This window comes from Sceloporus undulatus, chromosome 6 (genome assembly GCF_019175285.1).
Source record: "Sceloporus undulatus isolate JIND9_A2432 ecotype Alabama chromosome 6, SceUnd_v1.1, whole genome shotgun sequence".
In the NCBI taxonomy this organism is placed as follows: Eukaryota; Metazoa; Chordata; class Lepidosauria; order Squamata; family Phrynosomatidae; genus Sceloporus; species Sceloporus undulatus.
Genome location: NC_056527.1, coordinates 22,437,937 through 22,460,995, shown reverse-complemented (window position 1 = coordinate 22,460,995; position 23,059 = coordinate 22,437,937). Strand labels below are relative to the sequence as shown.

The window sequence follows — 23,059 nt, the reverse complement described above, 5'->3', positions numbered from 1 at the left end:
ATATACATATATACTGTACTTTTTATACCAGACATAGAAAAGCAATACAGCTTTTTACGCCACACATACATCACACTGCCTCTTCTTTACAATATAGACATGTTATATATGGGATATGGAGAGTGTGAGGGCGTCCCTGCTTCCCTTTCCCTTCTGGGCCTAGTCTGGTGGCACCTTGGCCTGGCTTTTCCCCCTCAGGGCCAGCCTCCTCCTCCTCCTCCTCCTCCCCGCCACTCCCTCGCCTCAGGAGCCGCCTGGGCCTCAAGAAAGGAGGCGGACTTGGCGACGACTAGGCCTCAACTAGGCCTCGGCTTTTTTATTATTCCTATCGCCCGAGGCCTAGGTTTCCGCGTCCGGGTCGGCATCGCGGCTTGGGCTGAGGCGAGGCGAGGCGACGAGGCGGGCCTAGTCGGTCTTCGCCGCCCTGTTAGGAGGAGCGAGAGAGAGAGAGGGAGAGAGGCATGGCGGCGGCGGCGGCCTTGTGGCGGCGGTGGCCTGGCTGCTGCTGCCATTGCGCCCAAGCGCTGCCCGGGCCTTGGAGGAGCCTGGCCTGGGCTGGAGGCAGGAAGAGAGCCGCCGAGGAGGAGGAGGCGGCGGCGGCTGAGGGGGGGAAGGCGCCGGTAAGGACAAGCTGCCTCGCCCGGGCGAATGGAGGTCATGGAGGGAGGAATGAATGGGGCATGTGGGGACGGGGAGGAAAGCCGACATACATGGGGCGCATTGGGTTGCATCTACACTGGAGAGATAACCAGGTTTGGAACCGCTTTAAGTTGCGGTGGCATGAAGTTGTTGTTTGTTGGAAGAGACCCCAAGGGCCCTGATCCAGTCCGACCCCATTCTGCCATGCAGGAACTCTCAGTCAAAGCACCCCCGTTGACAGATGGCCACCCAGCCTCTGTTTAACAAACAGGTTCCTCCTAATGTTGAGGTGCAATCTCTTTTCCTAAGCTTCTTCAGAGGCTGAGAGAGTGTGACTCGCCCCAAGGTCTCCCAATGGGCTTTCATAACTGGGCTGGGATTCAAATCCTGGTCTCCAGAGGCTCTCAGTGAGGCTTTTTGCAACTTATGGCAACCCTAAGGCGAAGCTATTATGAGGTTTTCTTAACAGGCTTCTTCAGAGGGTGCTTGCCAGCCTCTGAGGCTGAGAGAGTGTGACTTGCCCAAGGGCACCAGGTAGGTTTGCATGGCCAAGCTGGGAATCAAACCCTGGTCTTCAGAGTCCCAACACTCAAACTGCTAAGCCAAATGGGCTGTCTTTTGGGAATTTCCCTCCTTCCAAAACGTTGTTCTTGCTGTCGTGTGCTTTCAAGTCGTTCCTGACTTATAGCGACCCTAAGGGGACCCTATAATGGGGTTTCTTGGCATGTTTTTTTCCCCTGCGGAGGTTTGCAATTGCCATCCTCTGAGGCTGAGAGAGTGTGACTTGCCCAGGATCACCCAGTGGGTTTCATGGCCAAGCTAGTAATCGAACCCTGGTCTCCAGAGTTATAGTCAAACAATCAAACCATTATGCCACACCGGCTCTTATAGCATGGAGCCATGGCAGTTAAAGTGGTATCAAACTGGATTATTTCTGCAGTGCAGATGCAGCCATAGTACAAGGTTAAAACTGCTACATCATGCTGTTTCGCCTTCAGGCAAGACTTACAGAACTCTGCATGGTCATGTTGCAAATAGGGAAGTTTCATTCATTTCTTATATAGTGAGGAAGTAAGTTGTGGTCACCCCATAAAATGAGGGTGGACAGAGAAAATTGGTGTTAATTTACACACAGGTGTGCCTTGCAGAATGAACCTTTGCTTTCAGAAGCCATTGTGATGATTAACCCTAGCATGGAGCAGCTATAAAAGAGAATCTGACCAGTTTAGAGAAGACACATCTATAGGAGCTGCTGACCATACAAGGATGAGTCATCCTTATCCAAAATACTTGGGAACAGAAAGGTTTTGGATTTTTTCAGATTTTGGAATATTTGTATATATAATACAGTCAGCCCTCCATATCCACAGACTTTTTTATCCATTGATTCAAGCATCCATAACTTGAAAACATTCAAAAATATATAAATTCCAAAAAACAAACATTGATTTTGCCATTTTATATAAAGAACACCATGTTATTATGCCACTGTATTTAATGGGATTTGAGTATCCATGGAGGTTGGTATCCATGGGGGAGTCCTGGAATCAAACCTTAGCGCAGTGATTCCCAAACTCAGGTCCTCCAGGTGTTTTGGACTTTAGTACCCAGAAGCCTTAGTCATCTTGGCCAATGGTCTGGGAGCCGGAGTCCAAAATACCTGAAAGGCCAGAGTTTGGGCATCACTGGGATACCAAGGGCCCTCTGTAGGAGATATCTTGGAGACGGGACATGATCTAAACATGAAATTCATTTACATATAATGTGTATGTTATGGTTTGAGTGTTGGACTAGGAATCTGGGGACGGGTTCGATTCTCAGCTCAGCCATGAAACCCACTCTCTCTCAGCCACAGGGGAAGGCAAACCTCCTCTGAACAAATCTTGCAAAAAAACAAACAAACCCCAGGATAGGTTCACCATAAATCAGAAATGGCCTGAAGACACAGAAGAACAACAAGTGCACCTTATACACATAGCCCAAAGGTAATTTTATAAGCAATATTTTTAATGATTTGGGACATGAAACTGGCATTCATTGAAAGCAAAGGTGTCACTGTCTCAGCCATCCGTGTAGGCAATTTTGGAATTTTTGAGCATTTTGAATTTCAGAATTCCAGATAAGGGAGACTCAACCTGTACTGTACTAGTTAAAGTTACAATTTCATCTTCAAATACAATATGTTTCAGTTATTGTATCCTGCCTTTGCTTCCAGAGAGATCAAGGTGGCATGGAATGGCTCTCTGCCTCATCTGCCTCATACTCTAGGTTTGGAGTCAGAGGTATTTTTCTTATTAGTGAATCAAATTCTCTGTTTCTCATATGATATTTCAAAGCATTGCTCCTATTTGTTGGGCAGGTTGCAAAAAGTAGTGCTGGAGGATTGCTGCTCCATTGTGCAATAATGCAAAATTCTGTGCTGATCTTTTTCTTTGAGATTCTGCAAGGAGGTGATTTCCATTTTCTCCATTGTGGCAATGGAACCTTTGATCCAGTAGTGGTCTGGATATTGGCCAGTAGCCTGGATATCAATCCAAATAAGGTTTAGATATTTATGATGGTTGGCTCAGGTCAGTGTCCTGTGCAATATATAAAGGTCCATTCAGAAAGCAGCTTTGAAACAGAAGCCTCTTGGGTGTGTAATAGTGGTTGCTTGCACCAGGGTACAGGAATAGCATGAGAACAGAGTTAATAAAACAGACATCCCATAATTTCTGTGCATTGCAAAATATTATACAACCCATTACATAAATGTTATACAAACATACAGCCTTCCAGAATATTGGTAGTAACTTGTGATTGGTTTTTTGAGAGGTGCTGAGCAGGGACATAAGGGAATAACTCAGTGCTCTTCGGTTAAGTAAGCTTAAATATTTAGAGAAACACTTTTGCTTAATGTGAATTATTGTTCCAAGATTCATAAATTACATGTGAATAAGCGTCAGACCTAGTACTTCCCCGGGCCCCAGAAAACCACAATAGGGTCACTGTGGAGCACACAACAACAACTTTTCCCTTACTCCAGATGTGTTGCTGTGATGTTTCATTTCTGACTTACATTATACCAGATTTTCCAGAATATAATCTCAGAAGCTCTTTGTTAAACCAGACAACAATTTTGTTGTTAAGACAGAATCCCCCCTGTTCAGACATGATGTGAAGTTCTGGCTTCATGCAAGCCAGAACTGGTGGGTATGAGGAGGAAGCCTGAGCCAGTGTGGTCACTTTGTGATTATGTTTGTAGGAATGACCTCCTCTGGCAAGAGACAAATACAAAAGCTGCTGAAGAATATTAATACCTCCTGTTTCTGCTACATTCAGTTCTAATGCAGAGTTTCTGTATATAAACCAGATGTTTAGAGAAGGAAGCACTGATGTGAGAAGAGGATTCTCAGAAGTTGTAGTTCAGGGGCAGAGCCTGTACTTTGCATGTAGAAGGCTCTAGATTTAACCCCTAATATCCTGCTAGAGCTAGGAAAAAATTAGCCTGAAACACTGGAGAACGACTGACAGTCAATGTCAACAAAAACTGAGCTAGATGAATCAATGGTTTGACTCTCTGTAAAGCAGGCTGTTAGATTATACAGTTTTTCTTAATAGTAGGTTTGGGATGAGAGGTTTCTTTCTAGGTCTCTCTGGATGAAGCTAAAACCGGAAGAGAAAATTATAAAACAGTTAATTTCAAATCTACATTGGAAGTCTCCGTTACTTTATGATGTAGATGTTGTGAATATGAGCAAATTTTGAAAATCTGGTGAGAGGATTCAGACAGATTATTCCAAAGACTGTTGTTCTAGAGAGTCGTTGAGGAATCCTATGAACCCAGTGGCTGCTTTACATGTGTTTCTGGGAATGTTAATACTAAGCTTGATAGTATTAATACTCTGGAACTTGGACTTCACCATTTCATGTATACATCCTTTGGATCTCAGTTTGGGAGAAAAGCACCATACAAAATAACTAACTAACTAAATAAAAGTACAGTACTTCACAAAATCTAGCCGCTTATGTGAATATCAAGGAAGTAATAAAACATAAGGTATATGACATACTCAGTTTTGCAGATGAAAGAATCCCTCATGCCCTTGATAGTAACACTGCTTGTTGAAAGGCCAGCAGAAAAGGGATGGAGCAAGGTGTCATCACAGAAAAGGCCCTGTGCCATATAGTATACCACCAAATGTTGAGATGACATGAAGCATAACTCCATGCAGTGCTTCTTGTGTCATGAACCCACATTTTTGCCCAAAGATTTTTGGCAGCCTCAGACTTTGTGTAACATCTTTCAGCTTAGTCCCACAGGAGAGCTGTACTGTAGATTCAGGATGACTACATAGGGAAAGAGATTGCAAAACTCCTTTTGCAGCTTTGCTTTTATAACACCTGCAGGAGGAAGCAATGAACAATAAAAAATATGAGGAAGTAAAATGGGGACATCTTTCATTGTAAATAGTTCCTTGTGTGTACTGAGTGGCAAGTCTGTCTGCCTGAACCTGTTGCTGCACTACAGATAACTAACAGGTTAATGCAATAGACTGGCATGTAACATTTATAACATTGTTTGCAAGGCCATGTTAAATAACATGATTTTTAAATCAACACTGACTTCTGTTTTCCTATCCTTTTGCAAGCAGACATCAGATTTTCTGAAGGGAAGTTTATCTTTATCCTTTCCACGAAAGCACAGTATATTTTCACGGTAAGTTAAAACTCAAAGTGCTGTATATTTGCCCTTGCAAATTTACTTCCTTTTTTTTTAAAGTCCTCTCTTGGATCTAAAGCATCCTGGTGTGCCCACCAACACAACTGAAAGACCCCCATGCTCCCTAGGATTCTGTTTTTTTAAAAACACTTTTCCCCAAAAAGTTTTTCAGCTGCTGAGGTGTTTTGAGGGCCTAGGAAAATGGCTACACTTTGCCTTCCACTTCTCTAGATGTGTGGTTAGATAATGCATTTCTTGACTGCATTAAATATTACAGTACTGTTTAGTGTATAGGGTTGCATGATTCCAAGTGCTGATATAGGAGTTATAAAAGCAAGCTAATGAAACTGTCTTTATTAAAAATCAAATTATATGTTGTGGGAGATATGGAGTAGTGCTATGCAATGTCTGTTCACTCTACTCCACCTTTATACAGTATTAGATATCACGAGAAAATATGAGATGTGTTGACATGTGTTGCATATATCCATCTCCATTTCACATTACTGAAGGGCATTCGGAAATGTCTGTTGTGATGTCACATTCATGTTATTTATATCAGATGTGACAAAAAAGAGAGGAACAACATGTGAAGAAGCAGGCACTTGCGTAATATCTTGTTCGGCACAATGTCCTTGTATGAATAGCTATGAAGTGCTAAGGGAGAGAAATCCAAACACAAATTAAAATTATGATGAATAGAGATTAGAGTCTGCCCTTCCTACAGATCTCACTATAGTGGTGTGTACATTGTCACCTTTAACACAGTTGCTGCAACTAACACCCTTCTTTTATCACATCCTCACTTCTGCGTTCATAAACGTGCACAAGTGAAAAATGGTACAGCAACAGAAGATTTTATAACCTTAGAATGAATGAAAAGTACATGAACTGGGAGCTGTGGGAATGTACAGCCTTGCAGATGTTGTTGGACAGCAACTGATTTTATTGTTTTTGTTTTTATAGTAAGCTGCTTTGGGGAGGTTTTGTAAATAAAAGCAGTATAAGAATGCTCTGAAATTAATGAATAAATTCCCACCAACTCTCATCAGTGCCTCCAGTGGTCAGAAGTTATGGGAGCTGCAGTCCAATAACATTTAACAGGATATTCTTCATTATCCTGTCACAAATTATCTGGAATTCACAATTGCACCAATGCACATGTTTGTGTCTAGTTTGCATTGTGTCTGGTTTGTATTCACAATTCCAATGTTTTCTATCTCTTTTGACCTTCCAGTGGGCAGTCAAAATAGTACTATTCTGCATGGCCTTCAGTGCTTGAAATTGCTTTAACTGTTTTAAAACTGTATTTTAGGACATTTTTGGATTGCTTTTAAGCATTTTTAGGGAGCATTTTTATGTGTTTTAAGCTGTATTATCATTTTTATGTGTATTAAAATGTATTATCTTTACATTATGGTAATTTGTCACCTTGAGAACCCTTGTAGGTTAGGAGGTGGCACAGAAATATCTTAAATAAATAAATAGTGCAGAGAATATGTAGGGATTGTGAAAGTCTCTCAACCTGGACTTAGCAGGCAGCAGCTACTGTGGGCAACAGAGGTCTGTTCTCTCCTGTTGATTGGGATTCAGCAGTCTCCAGTGCAAAGAGAAATTGTAACAGGGACCCTGCTTCTGAATGCCACATTAGAGATTGCTCACAAGAGGGGAGTGGAAACGTCAGTCTGCTGCATCCCCATCAATAGGGGAAGAGACCCCCATCACTCACAGCAACTTTTGTCCTGTGATTCCAGATTGTAGGGGTTAGTCAGGGAGATACTACTTAGCTACATAACTAAGGTAACTAAGTAGAATTACCTTAGAATTGTGGTCATTATTTATTTTTACACATTATGTTTTACAGATGTTAATCATGGACATTATTTACTTTTATATACCTTCTGAGTTTCTGTACTCTTAAGATCTTAGTTATTTTCTTGTTTGCTCCTTATGTCGATGAATGCAAGTAAATAGTAACGGATGGCACCAAGTAAGAATTATGTACAGGTTGAGCCTCCCTTATTCAGAAATCCAAAATACGCCAAAAACCCAAAACTTTTTTCAAGGATGACTGAGGTAGCGGCACCTTTGCTTTCTGATGGTTCAGTGTACGCTAATTTTGTTTCACACACTACAACATTAAAAATATCATGAATAAAATTACCTTCACGTTATGTGTATAATGTGCACATGAAACATAAATGAATTTTGTGTTTGGACTTGGGTCCCATCTCAAAGATATCTCTTTATTATGTACCTATATGCAAATACGGGTATTCCAAAATCTGAAATACACAACACATCTGGTCCTAAACATTTCAGATAAGAGATAATCAAACTGTATTGATAGTGACAGAAGCCAAGGCCTGAAGCAGATGGGCCAAAAGTGCCAGCTTTGAGCTGTGTTGGGGGTGTGGCGTTTAGACAATGCATGCCCCAAACGCAGCCAGAAGCCATGCAGAGAGCGCACCAGGTTGGGAAAAGCTGGCTATGAAAGGAGTGGAGAAAGTCCACTCTTTGGCGGCATACCACTTGGAACCACAGCGGCAGCCCGAATCATAACCAGGCCTATGTGGTTGCCATGGTTCTGCGCGGATCAATGCAGGAACAGCCTTTGGCTGCTCATTTTGCCTTTGACTTCTAAGACTTCTATGAATTCACCAAACAGATGCATAGACTTCAAGCTTGTCTTGTGTCCAGCATCAAGACTGATCAAAGAGTTAAAAAAATTGGGTATGCTCACATGCAAAGCTGTTGATTCGTCAAGTATGTTGCCTTTCTTGTTTCAATAAAAACAGATTTGTGGTTATATTTTGTTCATTCTAAGATGCCGTTAAGTATGGAATGACATTTTTGATCCTTATGATTAACATGGAAGAAATTATGGTTTCTCGTCCTTGTGCGTTCAGATATTCAGAATTTAACAACCATTTTGAAACTAGCAAAACTGTGTCAGTGTTTTGAATCCTTTTCTCTTGCATTTCAACAGTCTGAATTATTTTAATACTGTTTGCCAGATTTCATCACACAACAGTGAGAACGCACAGCTGTGGTAAAGTGGTCAGTGATGAAAAATACAGAGATCCTTTTAAACTCGGAAGGAAAGATTTGAAAAATCTCTATGAAGATATTCGAAAGGTAAGGCTCTCTTAGAGGGTCATTCCACAAAAGAGACTCAATCTACTTGTATTTAATCCACTTATACTACTAGAGCAACTACCCATAATTGCTTTTGTGTTTGTTTACAGGAATTACAGGCATCTACTACAGAGCTTAGAGAAATGTGTGAATATTATTTTGACGGAAAAGGGAAGGCTTTTCGACCAATGATTGTGGTGCTAATGGCTAGAGCGTGCAATTTTCATCATAATAGTTCTGGGTAAATCTAACATTTATTTTTGAAGTTCTTCTAGATTTGTCTAGTTTATGTGGTTAAAAAAAATACCTGATTTGATAAGTGAAATAGCATTGCGTTGTTAATGACAATCATCTGTTTCTGTGCTTAGCTTAAAACACATACAGAGCTACAAAGGCAATAGAGAATATCAATGTTCTTGTTAAAACAGCAGCTTGAGAACTTGCTCTTATGGTAGATAGCACCCAGACCTGGCTGGCAGGATAAGATCACAACTTGACAGAAGCTGCCACAATCCAGGTCTGTATTGTAGTTCCACTGAGATCATGGCTTTGTGCTGAAAGGGAAACAAAGCCTGCAGTTGCTGCTGTGTTCAGCCTTGAACAGCAACATAGTATTTACTGCCATATCCTATGTCAGAGGATGATGGGCTTTGTGTTCTAATATACCTGGAGACTGCTAAGTAGCAGCGTTGGTGATAAAGCAACTGGAATTCCCCCCTCCCCCCAATTTATAGATAGCCTGGCCTTGTGGCCTGTTAGTAAGTGGGATGTATTCAGTGGGTAGGAAAGTGCTAATATTGCCATGATGCCAAGTGAAAAAGTTTCAGACTGTAATGCCCAGATCTGGTAATTTTATAGAATCATAGAATAATGGAGTTGGGAGAGGCCGCAAGGGCCATCCAGTCCAACCCCCTGCCATGCAGGAAATCCAAATCAAAGCATCCCTGACAGATGGCCATCCAGCCTCTGTTTAAAAACCTCTAAGGAAGGAGACTCCACTACACTCCGAAGGAGTGTGTTCCACTGTCGGACAGCCCTTACTGTCAAAAGTTCTTCCTAATGTTGAGGTGGAATCTCTTTTACTGTAGCTTGCATCCGCTGTTCTGTATCCTAGTCTCTGAAGCAGCAGAAAACAAGCTGGATCCAGCCTCAATATGACATCCCTTCAAATATTTAAACAGGGCTATCATATCACCTCTTAACCTTCTCTTCTCCAGGCTAAACATCCCAGCTCCCTAAGTCGTTCCTCGTAGGGCATGGTTTCCAGACCCATCACCATTTTAGTTGCCCTCCTTTGGACACATTCCAATTTCTCAATGTCCTTTTTGAATTGTGGTGCCCAGAACTGGACACAGTATTCCAGGTGGGGCTCAAAGGTTTACCTATTAATATTAATTATTAGCATTTTTAAGCAAAGTAAATCTTTAACTATACAGCAGACTACTGTTTTATGTCATTGAGAAGAAAGCAACAAGCGCGTTACAGACGGGCCCATGAGGCGCCGTCATCGCGTCGTCATTACGTGCAAGGGGCGGCATTTCCTGACATGCCTTGCCCCTCGCGCGTAATGACTACATCAAAATGGCGGTGGCCATTCCACACGGCCGCTGCCATTTTGATGTAGCGGACGCTTTACGTCTGCACATCGCACAGCAGAAGTGATGCCGCAAGTGCGCGACTAGCACCTCACGGTGTCTCTTCCGGGACCAAGGAAGGAGCGCGATTTTCGCGCTCCTTCTTTGCTGCGTCCGGGAACCGTGCGGTTTGGATGCTGCGGTTCCTGGACGCAGCAACCAGCAGCGGTGCGAGACTGCCCCTTCTGGGCCATCTGTAATGCGCCAAAGTTGGCATTGTTTTCATTACAAGATAATAAGCATCAGTCATAATGTAATGAGAAGAATTCAAAAGTATGTTTAAAATTTATTTTCAGTTTACATTTTTCTGCAAACCGATAAAGAGATTGGAAATTACGCTGCTCTGTTATGAAGTGCATTATTTTTGTAAACAAGGCTATTTCCCCATATATTTTAAACCTCTGGTGGCAACCGTAATGAGATAAAGGACCAAGCTGGCCTATGGAGCCTGTTACCCTATAAAGTATGAACTGTTTCCCATCTCTTCTTACAAAAATACTGTTGGCAAATAAAGCCATTTCATTTTGTAGGACAGTAGACTTTGTTTCATAGTTCAGCAGCACATTTGAAACAAAATAATCTATTCACAGAAATATTTTTTCATTTTTTCCCTTAAATTTGTTATGTGCTGTCAAGTCAACTCCAGCTTATGGTGACTCTATTTCATGGCAAGATTTATGTAGAGAAGGCTTGCCATTGGCCTCCTCTTAGACAGAATGTGATTTGCCCAAGGTTAGCTGTTAGGTTTCCATGCCTGAGGGAGGATTTGAACTAGGAGTGCTAGTGCAGCACTCAAACTGGCCTTCTCAAGTTGTACTTCATTAATAAATATTACTAAATATTTGAATTACTAAATTCAAGTAATGCACTTCATTACTAAAGCATATTTAATGTATCCCAGGAGAGTATGTTTATAATAGTCGAAAAAGACTCATTATGGTGGATATCCCAGATTTATCAGGATACTCTGTTGGCTATGCCACAGCAAATTATGCACAGGGGGAATCATCTTTTTATTTGCAAAGTGTAGTATTCTCCTTCCCTTCAGTGAATTCTGTAAAACAAGAAATTAAAAGGCCTGAATTCTGTCATCCTGATAGAAATCAGTTTGTTGACCCAGCAGATATGACTCTAGGAGTAACAGCGGAAGCTTTTGCACCAAATTGTTGTCTTTTAAAGGAGGTATTCCCATTTTTCTGGTACACATGTATCTGGCTAATAAGAAAGCATATTTTAAAAAGGAGGAACAGCAGAGGAGCTAGATTCCGGAAAGTGGCAGGACAGAAGGGAAAGGCATTTTGGCTTGTGGGAAAGATTTTAACAGAGGTTGGAGATGCAAATGGAGTTATATCTACTGTGTAGTTTTGGGCTGTACGATTATTCTGCTATATGGTTCCATGGGACAAGTTAACTCTTTCTGCCCTTAGCTCTGAACTATATAAAGCCTTCGATACTTTACTGGTCAAGTGTTTTAAGTGGATTTTCTAATGATCCAGTCTGACCCATTTTTTTTTTAAAAAAAGTTTTCTCATCAGCTATCTTCCCTAGAGAAACTTGTAAGCAGAGGCTGACAGAAATAGTTGTCTAGCAATTGGAGACATGCTGCTTCTGAACATGAGAAATACAATTTTTAGCAATTGTGGCTAATATCCATCAATAAAATCAGGGAGGATGGTTTGATGTAATACCTTAAGAGCCTTTTTTGTTAGTTTCCAGTCCTACATGCTGTGAAATAGAATTTCCTATGTTCCATGAAGAAGTATTTCATTTTCCCCCACCGACTGACCAAATTCTAATGTTTAAGTCTAGAAGATGAAGTTAACTGTGGAGGCACTGAACCTCAAAATATTTGTCATGAACCTTGGAGGGACTAATGTTTCTTATAAGTTTGCTGTTCAAAGCTTTATTTTCCTGTGCTGATTAGGATGCCCCAGGATGCATGACTTATTTTCTCTTGATCTCTCTCCCACACCCCTTTCCGCTTTTAGGGAGGTGCAAGCCAACCAGCGTTCTATAGCTGTAATTGCAGAAATGATTCATACAGCTAGTCTGGTTCATGATGACGTAATTGACGATGCAAATTCACGAAGAGGAAAAATGACAGTTAATCAGGTCTGGGGGGAAAGGAAGGTGAGTTTAACTGTGCAAAACGTTTTGTATTTAGAGGGTGTGTTTCCATGGTTGAGTGAGGATTCAAACTCATTTCTTAGACTCCTTGTCCAACATTCAGACCACTGCACTATGCTGGCCCACTCAGCATCTTTTTAAATTTCCAATGAAATCAAGTGTGCCTCTTTTATGCACCTCAAATATACATAACTGTTTACCAAAAAAAGCTACACATAAAATCTTGCAGCCAGAGGTTTTAACTTCCAGTTGTTGAGCATTTTAATGAGAGATTTAAACAGATACTTTAGTGAAATCACTGGAATGTCAAAAGGGCTGTGTTGTGAATATGTTAGGTAGAGACTTTGCTTTCTGTATTCCTGTAATCATAAAACTGAGTTTTGTGCTAAGCTTCTGAAAGTTTTTTGTTTCAACTAATTCCTAGGGAAGGAACAGCACAAATGTTCTCCCCACGCATATTAAAACTCACATGCTTTTGTTTCTTCTTCATTGTTATTTGGACAGTCATAATAAAAGGGAAAAGAAATTCACTTATGTAAAAATATAATTAACTTCAAACAGAGATATGCCTTCACAGCCCTACGTTGTCAGTCAATGACCTCGGCTGTGGTGCAAGGGCATTATCAAAGGACTATCTGGGAAGAGTTTGCCCATGTGGCTCCAACTCAGTTGAAGATCTAAGTCATTACTTATTGGAGTGCCCAATTTATAAAGATATAAGAAATGCTTTATACAAAGACTTGGGGTTGGTATCAAACAACTCTGACTCATATCTGATCACTCTTTTACTAGGGGACACTGAAACAAACATTTCTGAAAAGGTAGCCTGTTTTGCCTTTAAAGCATCAATTATAAGGAGGAAGCTCTGTAAAGACGATGGTTGGGTTACAGGATAGATTTGAACCCCAGTTATTCTTGAATATCCTCAGCTTTGCAAACCAGTGTTATAAAGCTTTAGTGTATCTGGCCCCTTACCCCTGTTTAGATTCATCTGGGCCCTCATATTGTTGGGGTTTTTTTAAGACAATTTTAACTCTGTAATGCAATGTATTATTTTACAATGTATTTGATGTTTATATTTTATGTTTTATATGGATTAGTTTTTGTAAAGGTGTATGCTATACAAATAAAGGTATTTACTTTACTTACTTTACTTAAACCATCCAGTGCTCTGAAAAATAGCACCTTTTAAATTAAAATAGGATTATTAGCTGAAGGTCAGAATAACTGAAAGTATCTGAACAGAAGATAAGATTATCAGTCTGCTCAGGAAACATTCCTTACCTTGTATCTAGGATCTCCTTTCATTATCTTGTGGGTGGCTCCATCCATTACAAGGAGGAGTAATAAGCAAAGCCATTTAGCTGCTTTTGCTCCAGAATGTACTTGTCCTAACGTAATCTCACCTGGTTAATCTTTTTCTGTTGGTCTTTCAAGAACAGAAGGCAGCTAGGTTGTGGCTGGGAGTTATGGAGTACTGGGAGATGAGACAAGATGTGCTAGGAAGTAAAAAAATGTGTATTCTAGGCTAGATTTTAAAAACAAATTAAGACATTGTTTGGACTTCGGCCAGATCGTGCTGTGCTCTATGTTTTACTGCTATCTGGTGGAAAAGAAGGGACCATATTATAGTGATTTCCTGCTGGGTTCACATTTGCCCTAATTCATCTGAGCTAAGTGACATGGCTTCGGTCCTGTTCCTGGACCTCAAGAAAAAAAGAATGATAAATATTAATATGAACCAATTTTTAAAAAGTACACTTCACCTCCTAATAGGTAACATTTGGACTGACCTCTTTTTCTATAGTAGTAGTAAACATATTTGGGTAATTATGTTATGTGCTGCCAAAACCAAAAAGAGGCTGTGTTGTTTTTTAAAGCATGTATTCTTTTGCAGGCAGTCCTAGCTGGCGATTTTATCCTTGCTGTAGCATCTGTAGCTTTAGCACGTATTGGAAATGCCACCATTGTTTCTGTGCTAACACAGGTTATTGAGGATCTAGTGCGTGGTAAGGATTTTTAATAACATATCTAGCAAAATGTGAAGACAATATCTTTTTGACAACTAGTTGGATATCATCAGCAATCTCCTCTTTTATAGGTGAATTTCTTCAGCTGGGTTCCAAAGAAAATGAAAATGAGAGATTTGCTCACTACCTCGAGAAAACCTTTAAGAAGACGGCAAGTCTTATAGCAAACAGCTGTAAAGCAGTATGTACGTTCTGTCTTTCCTGTTGTTCATATACCATGATGCAGAGATGGGAAATGGGATTTTGGGGCCTTTTTTTGCTAACTTAAGAATCTATTTACTTCCTAGGGTCCTGTACTAACCCCCTCCTCCCCCCAAAAAACACTTTGCAGGCATTTCTGCAATGTGTACTATGCCTAAGAGCAGGGGTGGACAAAGTGCAGTCCCCTAGGGCCATATTATGGCCATCAGGTTCCCCCCTGTTTTTGAGAAGTCAAAAGATTATCCTCAAATGCTCTCGGGGCAGAGAGTGCATTTTCACCACAATTTTAGCCTCCGGTGGCTATTTTAGGCCCAGGAAGGTTTAAAAAAATAACAAAACCGGGAAGTAAACCAGAAGTCTTTTTTAAGGCTTCTTCCTGGGCTAAAATGGCTGGGGGGCCCCCTAAAATATGGTGAAACTGTGCCCTATAGTCTCTAGAGAACTTTGGGGAATACTTGGCAGCCAGAAAAATGGGTCCTTTATTGTTCGGACCTATTGTGGTGGGTGTTACAAGGTCTTCTAGGGGACTAATGCAGCCTGCTAGCTTCATACTACCCATGGCCTGGCAGGAGGAATGAAGTTAGTAGCTTTGCGCCCTTTATGTATATCATTGCCCTAATCCAATGAAAAGTTGTGTGGTAAAGAAAGCTGTATCTTGATGATTGGTCTTGGTCAATACCAAGTAAGGAAGTTATACTTGGAGAATGGGGTAACACCAGCTGATACATACTGTATTATCCAGCCTTTCCAGATTGTACATTTACATTCATCTACTTAAGAAAAATTACTAACTGAATCCTTCAAGTGATATACAATTGAACAGAATTCTGCTGTTCGTGAGGTTATGTTTTTAATTTTAATTTGCCTCCTTTGGCCACTGAATGGCTAGTTTATTGGTTTCTTCCAGATACCCAACTATTTGCTTTGATTTTTGGTAAAGATCTACTATACATACTTAATTTTTGATACACAAGACTTTCTAGTTCTAGGAGTTAATGCCACTAATAGCAAACCTCAGGTTTTATCTAAAACTAAAGTCAAGGGCAGGTTTTGAGGCCAAAATTAGGATGTAAAGAATGAAGCAAAGGAAAACAACGCCAAAGAACTTAAGGCAGGCCTGTGTGCTCACCCTAAAAGCTGGATGGATAAGGAGGGAACTACAGTAAATGGTGGTTATGCAATTTGTGGGGAGGGCAACCAGGCACAGACAGGGCTAAGAAAATGCACACTGGTCAGAAACGATAAAAAGACAAAGCAAAGCAAATAGTGATTATGTTAGCTGTGATTATTTAACTTTAATGTGATAACTTCATGTTATTTTAACTCAGAAAAGCTGACAAACATACACAGCTGTCTTATTCAAATATTTCTAAGCCCGGTTCCTCTTGGTGCTCCTTTGAGGAAAAGTGCCACAGAGCAGTCACCCCACTCCCCTTTGCTTCGCAGGCATTCAAAAAGATCAGAAGCAGTGCTGCAATGGAGAGAATAGAGTGATTGGTGCCTCTTCTATTTTTAAGCCATTGACAGTTGAATCAGTGGATTTAAAAAATCTATGGATATAGAGGGTTGACTGTAGTTACATTGACCGCGGGATAAGTCAACCCAGGTTTTTGGGAGGTCAAATTTTTGACCAGAATATCTAGACTAATACATGTGTATATATACAGTAATTCATTTAGCCATTAAACTTTAACGTGTCACCTAGAATGTGATATATGGAGAGTGATTGCAACAAATATGTATTGAGAAATGTTGAAATTGCATTTTATGATTAATTTTTTTGCTGAAATAAAATTGAACAGTCATAATAGATGAATTCTTAATCATTTAGTTAGAAGCTCTGAGAAAGGCCTCTCAATATTTACAGGATGCCAACCCATTCAGTAGCAACTGGAATGATTGGTTTGAATATTGTTCTGTATTAATTTGTGCAGCTTCTTGTTATAAGATAGGGATTTAGCAATACGAACTAGTCTTCTGAATAGTATCTGTAGAAACGATTTGCTGTATTTGACTGTTTTAATAGTCCATGGCGGGATACAGACCGCCCAAAAAGGGCGGTCTATCCATGCCTTGCTTCGCTGCACGAGGGAGCCGCAGCAGACAAACTGCACGGCTCCCTCGCGCAGCAAAAAGAACCCTTAAAAAGCAGGTTCTTCTTGTGACACCCCAGTGGGCCAATGGCATACATGCAGCATGTGGACGCTGTGTCCATTGCGTCAAAATGGCGGCGCCCATGTGTACAGGGCGCCGCCATTTTGACACCCCGTCACGTGCTAGGGTGGGGCCAGTATGGGCGGTGCACCCTCGGCCAACCCCTAGCACGTGACGGGGGCACTGCAAAGGCCCGTCTGAAGAGGGCCTAAGAAATGTTTTAATAGTCAAAGAGGTCTTTAATAGTCTAAAAGATCATCACAAGACCAGATTGCTACAGGGGTGTGAGGTCTATGCAGAATCTTGCAAAGAACTGCTTCCAACAACTATAGACAAGACAATCGCCAATTTACCACAAGCATTTCTAGTGTGTACTATTTCGTGAACAAATTCTCTTTGTATAAGGAAACAAATTCAACTGCAACATGAAATCACATTGCAAAAGGATCTTGTAGCACCTTTCGAGACTATCTGAAAGAAAGAAGCTGGTAGCAAGAGCTTTTGTAGATTTGAGTCTACTTCCTTAGATGCATGGAGGGTCCAGGATGTATAAGCAGGCTGCGTGTAAGAACAACAATAAAAATACAAAAGTTGTGGGTATAGAGATGAGGTGACAAGGACAGTTTTAACAATGGTCTTTGGGGGGACAAAGGCAGAATGTGGCCTAAAGTCAAGGTAAGTAAATATAACCATATGAATGGTGGTGGGAGTATTGGAATGTACTTTGGGAACCGGAAAGGAGATGTGATGAACTGGCCAATAGAGCCCTCATGACGCTGGGTTATAATATGTTAGATAATGTTAGTATGTGTAATATGGCAGGAAATCATTGTCACTGTTCAACCTGCCATTGATGGATTGGAATTTGAGAATATATTGCAATTCTGCCATTTCTCTTTCCAATCTTCCTTTGTAGTTTTTTTGTTCAAGGACCACTATTCTGAGGTCCAAGATGGAATGCCCAGGAAGACTGAAGTGTTCTGCAACCAGTTTTTGTGTATTCTCACTCCTTATGACTGAGACTAGACTGTTTGTCAGTGTAGAGTGCTGAAGGGTATTGCTGACAGAGGATGGCATGTATCACATTAAAGGATGAGCAAGTGAAAGTCCCTCTAATATTATGCATGATGTCATTAGGTCCTCAGATAATATTTCCTGAATACATGTGTGGGCAGTTGGCATTTGGGTTTGTCTCCATATCTATGTTGTTTGTCCTCCTGTAGGTAAGTGACTGAGTTTGGGAGGCTATCTGTAGGTAACTAAAGGCCTGCCACCAAGTTTTTGAGAGAATAGCATTGTTGTCCAGAATAGGTTGCAGTTCAGAGTGGTCTCAACTGGGAGCTTTATATGACCACTAGTGGGGTTCTGTCATTTTCTGTCTTCAGTCTGTTTTATAATTGATTAGTCCTGGGTACAGTTTTTGCCTTATTCATTTTTTTTCTTCTTCATATGATGGATACTGTAGCTTTAGCAATCCTTGCTGTAATTCCATGAATTTGGCATCCCTGTGTTGTAGGGGCATTTCCTGAATTTCATACTGTTATTGCTGTGACCACGTTGTAATTTTTGGCCAGTGACTTCCAGGTTGTTAGTGATGCAGCAAGCTGTACATATACCACTCTCCTTTACACCCCATTTTCCCAGTACATAGTGATCAGATCAAATTGTTATTGTGCTAGTAATGGACAGTCAGATTGCAGTCATAATTCTGTGTTTCCTTGTTCATCCTCTGCCTTGGTAAAGATATGGCCATAATAAATATTTAATATAGCCAATCTATATTCAGAGCATAAATTTATTTCCTGGTGCAGTTCTGTTGGGCTTCATGATTTTTTTTTTAATAGGCCTAGGTTTATCCGTGTCTGAACATGTAAACAGGTGCTGGAGGTGGTCAGGAATGCAGCTAATGAGGCCTTCTCTTTCTTCAGCTGTTTACGGTCCATGAACAGAGGACACTAATGAGGTGTTTTCTTCTGTTTCTCTTTCAGGTTTCTATTCTAGCCTGCCCTGATCCAAAAGTTCATGAAATTGCATACCAATATGGAAAAAATATTGGAATAGCATTTCAGGTAGTGCATATCATACATAACTAAAGAAACACCATAAGAAGAAAATTTTAGGAATCAACTGGAAGTAAACATTTTATAACTATTACATGGGTGCTTTGTTAGAACAAAAAGATGTTAAGTGTGTTTGGAATAAAATTGGTTGTTGTCTGTTTGCAGCTGATAGATGATGTGCTGGATTTTACATCGTGTTCTCAGCAGTTAGGGAAGCCAACTTCAGCAGATCTTAAGCTTGGAATAGCCACCGGTCCTGTCTTATTTGCCTGTCAGCAGGTAAGTTTAATAAAGATGCTCTCTTCTCCCCAAATTAAACAGTACAGCTGGTTTAAGGATGATGGCTATGCTGCAGTTTAAGGCTTTTCCTTTAGTAGGAACATCAGTTTAAACCAGTGGTTCTCTTTTTACCCTTGTGACTCCGTGTGTGTGTATGTGTGGGTGGACACTATAGAGACTTCCCCCTCAGGTAGTATATGAATAAAAATATTTTGGTTGGTTAATGTGTGTATTTTTGTTTGCACTTTCATATATATATTCGTGCAGCAGCATCTTGCCCCAGGAACCTGCCATTGATGGGATGGGTGAGGGAAGAAGTAGTGGTGGCTTAGGATAGGCCCTATCAGAAGCCATGATCCAGTAAGTTTCCCCACTCCTACTCCTACTCGCCTTTCTCTTCCCCTCCCGGAAAGAAAAGGTTTGAAAAGCAGAAGAGGAGAAGGGATCAGGGCCTCCAAGTCTTAGGGCCTCCCTAGGGCTTCTACCCCCAAGTTTGAGAACCTCTGGTTTAAACAATTTACAGAATAGGATTGTATTATCAGGATCAAGAAAAATACATGTTTGCTCAGGGTGTATGTGTTAGATTAGTGGAAAGAGATCCAGGAACTACTGAATCGGGTGTGAGTAACACATGGCTTCTGTGCCATATTCAGCCTCCAGCCCCCGCCCCACCAAGTGCTGCCAGAATTCAGTAGCAAACCACTAAAATCTCTCTAAAAGAAACAGGAAATGCTCGCTTTAAAGGAGGTATTAAAGATTTCTGCTGAGATTCAGTGGTAGTTGGCTTAAGGAGGAAATCTTTTAATAACCAGAAAGAAGTGTTTATGCTCATTTGTGGCTAAATTGCAAAGGCCATTGTGATGGGTGGCTTGAAGACGGACCCAAGAGGCATAATTAGCCCTTAGACGTGCCAGAGTTACATTCAACACTTATACGTTACAATCTCCTGCATTCTTATCACAGTCCTGAATAACCAACATATGTTAGGCACCTATTTGTTGATGGGTTCAGGCAATTGTGCCATGTGTTTGCTGTGGGAAGGGGTTGCTTTTTTTAATGGGCCTTTTTTTTTAAAAAAAAAAAATGGTAAATAAGCTTCCAGTAAGTGAACGATTTCCAATTCACTTCCTGTTTGAAAAAAACATTTCCCCCAAGGCCAAAAACATGGCAGAATTGCCTTCATGCCCCCTGCAGGACATTTTGGGCCAATTTATTTTGATCCCCCTCCCCCCACACACACACACACACTTTCTGGAAGTGCAGGGAGCCCTTGACTGCACTTTCCCAAACCTGTTGTAATCCAGTGGGAACAGTTTTCAATCCAACCAGGTGTAAAGATAACCATTCCCTCTTTCTTTCTAAATATATTACATACCCTCAAAACTGAATTAAAGCATCTGTGAAGTTAAATACTAGTTATATAAATGATGTTTACAGAAGTATCGATCTTAGTTAACATGATTTACATATATATTTAAATGGCAAAGTTTGGGGTTACCTTTTGTGAGGACATTGTTCGCCTACATGTACTGAGAAGCAACAGGCTGAAAAGACATTCCCCAATGTTGGTTTTGAACACAGTGTTATACCTCAGAGTAGATAAGTTTGCTTCTTCTCCTATTGGTTGTGAAGATTTTTTGAGGAGTCAGAATTAATCTTTGTACTTTGTTTAACTTAGTTTCCAGAAATTAATGCAATGATAATGAGGCGATTCAGTTTGCCAGGAGATATCCAACGTGCCCAGGAATATGTTTTACAGGTAAGAAAAGAATAACATAAAAACTAGTGGCATTCAGTAGAGTTCTTGCTTTATAGTTTTAAGCTGTATCTATGTACTTTGAAAAAGACTCTAGCTTTCTGCTCTCAATACCATGGAAATTTAACAAAGCAAACATGCAGGCTATCACTGTTCTTAAATGTACTTAAAATTTTATACTAATTTAGTTGTCTAAGGCTGTATCTGTGACACCACTTTAACCGCTTTGCCTCATATGATTTCTGTAGTGCAGATGAAGTCTAAGATGTTAAATTACAGCACTAATAATGACAAATGCTTCTGATAAAATTAGTTTTGAATCAATTGCAAAAATGAGGAAGTAGAAAAGATTGAGCAAAAAAGCCATGTATTGTCCACTGATAAATCTGCATCACTTTTTTTTCCTTTAGAGCGGAGGTATACAACAGACAACCTACCTCGCCCAACGCTACTGCCATGAAGCAGTCAGAGAGATCAGCAAGCTCAGACCATCCCCTGAAAGAGATGCCCTTGTTCAGCTGGCAGAAATTGTACTCTCCCGAGACAAATGATACATCACCTTCCATTCATTCTGGCAGCTAATTTACCAGACTGTGCCTAAAACTACAGTTGCAGAACATCTTGGCTTGCTTCCAGAACTGTAACCATTTTTTTAAAAAGCAGTTATCCTCACTGAAAGAAATATAACTAGGATTTATATGAAGTAAAAATGTTTTATTGAAGGAAGCCATACAAAATGATGAAACATGATCTGTTAAACTGGTAGCAATGCCCTGTGCCTGTGTGTTGTTTTTTTATGAGGAGGGTTCTTGTTTCACGTGGGCACTGTTTACATAGTTCTGTATTGACACTGAAGGCCACAATGAATAAATACAATCAATGTGTTGAAAACCTCACTTCTGTAATCCCTGGTGTGTGCTGGGACTACAACAAATAGCTTGAGTGACCTAATTGCCTATTAGAATTTCAGAGTATCCAGAAAATGTAAGGAGATTGGTTTATTATAAAAGACTGTACATAAAATTTTGTAAACAGGCTATATACAGATTAAGAGATGTTCCAATTTATAAAGGGAATACAGAGATTTTATGGGTTGCTAATTGTTCTCAGAAATAACATGTTAACAATTAGGAAAAGGCAAAAGAAAAGCATTTAATAATAATTAGGTTCATTTAAGGTAAGAAGGCAAAGACTCCTTCAGTGTTTAATGTCACACTAGAAAATAACTGCAACTGCTTTCACACATCCAGTACATCTCCTTTTTATCATTTAAAAGTTTAATACCCAGGAGGGTAGTGCTTTTAACACCCCAAATAAAGTTTTACTAAATAAAAAGGAAACAATTCCCTTACTAATTCATAGTCTGTCTTAGATTATCTAAGTAATACAGGTTTTGTACAAACAAACCAGAAACATCAGCTGACCTCGTGCTCAAAATGGAGATGTCAAAGTGCACATTTTGTAAAAGGAGCAAAATAAGTTATGATAGTTTATGTACTGTGGTGAGCTGATATTGTCGCCTTTCAAGCAGATGCATGGATAAGCCTCTTTGATATTGTTCACTTTCATCTGGGCCCATATATTCTGTGTATTCATACATCCCCCACCAGCACCATACAGTGAATGTGGACAAGTCAGTAGCAAATCCTTCCAAGTAATGCAGTTTTCCTTTCAGCAGGATACGAGACCTTCATAGTTAAATGGACAAAGCTTAAGTGAAGTAAATAACATTTTAAAGAGTCATTGGTGATTGTTTACTCCTACCCCAAGGGTTATGGAATGTTAAGAGTGGCAACAAAGCATTCAAGAAAATACAATGGTTTGTAACCAGGATCCCTGGTCATTCTGTAACAAGTAAAAACAAAGGGCTACAAAATGTTAGGGAAAGGATTCATAATTGATCCTGGTGGCAGTAGCCATATTTAGATACACTGGTACCCCGGGATACGAATTGATCGCGTTACGAAATTTCCGGGATACGAAAAAGTTAGATTGGAAAAAACTGTTCCGGGATACGATGTTTTTTTCGGCGCGAAATTCAAACAGAAAGCGCGGCTAGCGGCTTTCCAGCGCTAGCGGAAAGCCTTTTTCGGGTTGCGAAATGTATTGGGTTACGAACGGCGCGGCGGAACGAATTAATTTCGTAACCCGAGGTACCAGTGTATACGTTTACACATTTTATGCTAGATCAGCACTATAGGTTTGGACAGCTCATCACATGTCAAAAGACGGATAGGCACAAATTTCTGCCTCACAGATGCCCCTGATGAGTCTGCTAAGACTGGAGAAGAAAATATCAGATGTCCATACTAGGTCTCCTTTACTCTTCAATAATAATA

At 40.4% G+C, this 23,059-nt stretch overlaps 2 protein-coding genes across 15 annotated transcripts in view; one reads left to right on the top strand and one right to left on the bottom strand.

The window, feature by feature from the left end:
* Positions 1-736, bottom strand: part of LOC121933287 (protein adenylyltransferase SelO-like) — a 46,721-nt gene extending 45,985 nt beyond the window's left edge. For 5 of the 9 annotated variants that reach the window (XM_042472781.1, XM_042472791.1, XM_042472785.1 and 2 more), the window contains exon 1: positions 70-204. Coding sequence is in view for 1 of the 9 variants with exons in the window: in XM_042472787.1 (XP_042328721.1) it covers positions 711-721 (11 nt within the window). In the remaining 8 variants the exon portion in view is untranslated. Of the gene's footprint in view, positions 1-69; positions 364-710 lie in introns of those variants that run through there. The other 4 variants (XM_042472783.1, XM_042472790.1, XM_042472787.1 and 1 more) reach the window with 3 other exon arrangements.
* Positions 100-21,611, top strand: PDSS1 (decaprenyl diphosphate synthase subunit 1). Of its 6 annotated transcripts, none has more exons than XM_042472795.1 (11): positions 462-620; positions 5,274-5,338; positions 8,359-8,479; positions 8,590-8,720; positions 12,102-12,243; positions 14,138-14,249; positions 14,342-14,451; positions 18,614-18,694; positions 18,851-18,964; positions 20,643-20,723; positions 21,131-21,611. In XM_042472795.1, exons 1-11 carry the CDS (start codon positions 462-464, stop codon positions 21,269-21,271), a joined length of 1,257 nt encoding a protein of 418 aa, XP_042328729.1. In that variant the 3' UTR covers positions 21,272-21,611. The 6 variants fall into 6 exon arrangements, 5 of the variants coding, with proteins under 5 accessions (XP_042328730.1, XP_042328731.1, XP_042328729.1 ...); XM_042472794.1 differs by having other exon boundaries at positions 5,271-5,338; XM_042472793.1 differs by lacking the exon at positions 5,274-5,338 and having other exon boundaries at positions 499-620.
* The last annotated feature ends 1,448 nt before the right edge of the window (positions 21,612-23,059 follow it).